The sequence below is a fragment of the Berghia stephanieae genome, chromosome 3 (genome assembly GCF_034508935.2).
Source record: "Berghia stephanieae isolate SIO BIC M18660-M18661 chromosome 3, UCSD_Bste_1.3, whole genome shotgun sequence".
Taxonomy (NCBI): Eukaryota; Metazoa; Mollusca; class Gastropoda; order Nudibranchia; family Aeolidiidae; genus Berghia; species Berghia stephanieae.
In genome coordinates this window covers 49,565,697-49,570,696 of record NC_088362.1, presented here as the reverse complement: position 1 = coordinate 49,570,696, position 5,000 = coordinate 49,565,697, and the positions used below count along the sequence as shown (strand labels likewise).

The 5,000-nt window shown below is 33.0% G+C and overlaps 1 protein-coding gene across 1 annotated transcript in view; it reads right to left on the bottom strand.

The window, feature by feature from the left end:
* LOC144967923 (large ribosomal subunit protein mL44-like) overlaps positions 1-5,000 on the bottom strand; it is a 22,056-nt gene that overhangs the window by 11,640 nt on the left and 5,416 nt on the right. The window contains exons 2-4 of the mRNA XM_078905702.1: positions 2,148-2,259; positions 1,542-1,622; positions 448-549 (exon numbers count right to left, since the gene is read on the bottom strand). Coding sequence (XP_078761828.1) covers positions 448-549; positions 1,542-1,622; positions 2,148-2,193 — 229 coding nt within the window. The 5' untranslated portion in view covers positions 2,194-2,259. The remainder of the gene's footprint in view (positions 1-447; positions 550-1,541; positions 1,623-2,147; positions 2,260-5,000) is intronic.

The following is a 5,000-nucleotide window of genomic DNA, read 5'->3' as shown; positions in this document are numbered from 1 at the left end:
TACAAGTCTTGATTTGAAAGGTGGCATAAATAAATAGAAAAAAAAAAAAAAGAATGAGAGTTAGATTAGAGACAAGACAGGATAATTTTATTAAGTGCTACAGTTTCGAGAAGATGTGACATGATGAATATGTGTGGATCTATCACCTTGCCAATGACGACATAAGTTGGTCTTGGGGCAGTCTGCTCAATTCATGAAGTAGTAGTTCATTCAACATACTATACTAAATACATATATTAGGTACATTTATTCATTTTCATCCATTCACTCTTTTTCCTCAACTTCAATGCTACCATTTTGAATTATATTAAAATTATTATTATTTGTTAAAATATAAACTGCACACAGTATAGCATTAACATTGATAACATTTTTATGAGAAAAAAAATTGCATATCAGCAGTAAATACCATGCCCTAAGCAATAACTGTGCCAGTGCATCTCTTACCATTTTTTATCAATGTGGAATTGTCCTTCAGGTCCAACTGTAAACCTGACTTATCCATTCCAAGATCTGCCATTTTGCGTCTTTCACCTTCGATGTAGGAACTGATTGTAGAATAAAATACATATTTTTTAAAGCAACGGTGTCAATCATTACAAGTTACTATTACTAGTTCAATTCATGCCATCACCATCCCTTGCTGTAAAATGTTGTGATTTCCATCTATCTACATGGTTTTGACAGTCAATAAAAGCATAATATTGTAGATAAAACTTTATAGTTTTGATGGAGATAAGGGGGTGGGGGGTGGAGGGCACTTTTATATTTTAAAAATCTTAAACAAGAGATTTAACACTTCCATTCACGTTACTACACTGGACTGTTACTTATGCACAGTTTATTTCAGTCTTACATAAAAAAAAAAATCATTTCAAAATTTGTTTTACATAGGATTATAAATTTAACTCGTTTTCGATTATTTTATCGAATTATTGTATTATTGTTTGAGTATCTGTTAAATATTTCCATCTGCTGAAAATTTGGCAGTATAATACCTTAAATTCAACAAACAATTCAAAATAATAAACAGTTGGTTGGTAAAAGACATCTCTAGTAACCAATTTCAAGCATGAGATAAAGTAATACTTCACTTTACTACATATCATGGATATACACTAGTTGACATGGTAATAATGTGAGATGATGCAAAGCAGAGAAAGGAATTTAAAAAATATTACCAAAGACAAATGCAAATTAGTCCAGAAAGAAGTCTGATAATAGTTGTTCAATGGACTCAATAAAAATAACTCCTATCCTTTATTTGAACTTGAAAAAAAAACAAAAACATTGATTGAAAAAAGCAAATCATGTATGTGCCACACACATTAAGTTAACTACTAATCACTCATCAGAACTGTTTATTTATTCAGTTTCTAATCCAGCTAGAAACCAGAACATGACATGCAGGCGGTTCAAAGACTGTTTTAGAAGTTTTGGTAACAAAAAAAAATTAAGCTTAAATCTTTCAAAAAACTTTTTTTCAAAGAAATAGAATGACAATATACAAAAATAAGATGTCAGCATTCATCCAGATTTACCATGAACAAAGGCCGCCGTATGTGCTATCATTGAATCTTTCAACAAATCTTTTTTTCCAAAGAGATAAATCTGACATATATCTGAAAAAAAATGTCAATGAACACCAGATAATTAGCACATGAACAAAGCACTATGAGCATATTGTGCATATCAAATTGAATTCTTCACCCATCCTTTTAATAATAAATCTCACTATCATAGTCTGAAAAATGAAAAGAGTCAGTATCTAATGGCATCACCAATAAAAGAAGCTCAAATTAGTCTCTTACATATTAATACAGACTATAGTCTAATTTGGTAATATGCACCAATGCTGCAGTTTAAAAGTACTCATCATCTAATTTCTTGTCCAAGCAATGTCATTCCTTTTGTTGACATCATTTATTTCATTCTGAGTCTCGATGCATGTGATAGGAGTTTCCATATTCTAATGCATTACAATTTAAAATATTGAAGTTTCAGAAATGTGTCATTGAATAACATATTCCAATTTCCTCAGACATGTCTGGGAATAATCACAGCAGTCTATAAAACTAAACAAAATTCTTGTACTTTTTCATTGTTTTTGAAAATCTATACTTGCTATCATAGAAATAATTTCTTACCAATTAATCCATTCTGAACGTCTGCGTAGCTTTTCTGGACCAACATCCAGTCTTTTTCTGTACATCTCTCTCAAAAATGGCTTTTGGTATCTTTTGTAACCATGCCTCGGAACTGGAGACAAAAAATTGCAATGATTAGTAGATATAAAGTAGCCAATATTATGTCACTGTGAAATTTTTGAAAGAGATAATTCTATTACTGGCCAGGTACTCATTTTACACCAAAGAATGGTGAAAAAGGTGAGTAAAGAGCCTTTACCAAGGGCTTAACTTTGTGGTGACAAGTTTTAGAATATCGCCGTCAGGTATCCCTCAAAAAGATGTTCCCATAGTTCAGTTAACTTCAAGCTACCTTTTCCTTCACTTTAACGAGAAACCCTTTTTGAAAAAGCTTACTTTGTGTTTCAAAAACTTACATGTTTCAGTTTTCTTCGCAGATTAAAAAAAAAAAATTCATTAAAACTTATGTTTATTTATTTAAGTGACGATTTCAGTTCCAAAATTAAATCATCATGATATTCTTAAATGACTGATGACTTTACATGACCTTAAGGGGAAAATTGTTGCCTGTGTTATAATAATCATTGACTATAAACCGTACTTTCATGAAAAAGATTTTACATAAAGTCAGTTCTCAATCAGAGACGGCAACCTCAAAACTTCCGGTCTTGTCAATATTTATAAACTTTCGTGATTTTATGTATTTGGACAAGGTGGAAAGAGGGAACAAGTGGAAGGAGTCTTGAACATGATAGTCACAGTCACTGCCGATTTTCTGAATAAAAAATAGTCACCACATTTAGATCTCACATAATAATCAAGGTTTTATTCATATGAACTTTAAAAAGAAAGAGAATGATTTCCGTTGATAAATTAAGATCATAAAAAAAATAAATTTCAAATTTATATATGCATCTATTTTCTCCAAAAGTACATTCCAAACCTTTCAAAATTGCTGATGAATTGCAAAAGTTATTGTAGAAATTACTTTGGCACTTTTACATTAAAGAATTTCTTCATTTTAACTTCGAGAGTGGTGGGGGCTGCCTGAATCCAAAGATCATTATAATACTAACAAAAAAATGGAAAAGCATCAGATGGGAACAGTACAGAAAAATGTCCATTGTCTGCAGTGACCTCATTTTGGAAAGATGATGGCGAGTCTAATTTAATTGTCTCTTACAATTTGTAATTAGAATAAGGGTGGGTAGTTCAACTCAAAGAATTCTCTTGAGTCTTGAACACGATAGTTATAGTTGCTATCGATTTTCTGAAAAATTTTGGCCATAGCATTTGGATTTCATAAGACATACAGTGCATTCCCTGGATAACGGCATTGCCCGGGACCGGAAAATTATGTCGTTATCCAGGGGTGTCGTTATTCCGGGGTTTTCAAGATGGCGGAAAAAGGGGCGTGGTGAGACCCATGAATACATGACAGTGCGATGCGCGGTCCATTGCCTTAGAGAAGACACGTCCAAAAACATTAGAATGAGTATTTCTCCTGTTTACAAAGAGTATAGATGCTATGCACTTGGCTAAGAAACTCACAACATTGCCACCATGAAAAATAATGGACTAACATCATAACTATATGTACCTGAGTGATATCAACTTTGTTTTATCTATACCAGTTTCGATTTCACTTTCTAATGTGCATAAAGCAAGAAAATAAATTCCCAGTATGATAAATTCCCACGAGAACATAGATGCACACATCTAGTTTAGATTTTAATTAAAATGAAATCCATATGATACAGTTGATGATATTTGAATACCAAGATACTTTTATAAGTGCACCAAAATGTACAAGCACTTAAAAATTAGTAGATCTAAATCTTGCGATATAAAAAAAACAAAAAACAAACACTAAGTATTAATCACAATAAGATCAAATGTGGACTGATGTTTAGCGGAACAACTGGTGTTTCAAATGAAAATAATAAAGTGAAAGAGGTTGTTTCTACTTTCCCAGCTATTCCAACATATTACGGATAAGACTATAAATATCCTTAATTTCCCCCATTGGACACGGCATTGCCTGATATCAGCTAACCTCAACTGACCTCAGAAAGGTAGCTATCATAGGCGGTTAATGGACCCTTGAGAGTACCATCCACTGATCAACTTCTTAGCTGTGAGCAAGCGCAGATTCCATGCAGTATAGTAAACATGTGCTCTGATTGGTCGGTAACAAAGCAATCTCATTGGGAGGGGAAAAAGAAGTTTAGATTTGAGATGACGATGTTTGGGTTTTGAACATCGGCATCAACTGCCGATTATTGTTATAACGATGTCGCTAAACAGGGGTTTTACTGAAATGTATGTCGTTATTTTGGAGTGTTTATTACTAATAACATATAGCAAAAAATACGGGACCAGGGGTCAATGTCGCAGGGGTTGTCGTTATCCAGAGGTTGCACTGTAAGACAATCACAATTTATTCACAGAGCCTTTAAAAAAAAGTAAAGTTCCTAAAAGATTATTAAACAAATTATATTGAGAGTTGAACTACCAACCCCTATATTTAATCGAAGTGATTATTCGACCGTACAGTGCGATAATGCTGGATATTATCGGACAGTATTGTTACTAGTTTTAGATCACCAGAAAAAGAAAGCGGAAGACATCTGGTGGAAAGGTGATATGGGAACGGAAGACACAAAATGGCGATGGAGAAGGGACATACTAGGTACACTGATAGTGTGCTCTTGGAATCTACACCTGGTCCCTATTTAAACTAATTCCCCTTTTGTCTTACTTATTCTTGGGTGTTTGAATTGTAATTCTAGAACTTTTTATGATTCCTTTTTTTTCTTTTTACTGGTGCCGATATGACCTAAATGTGTTGCA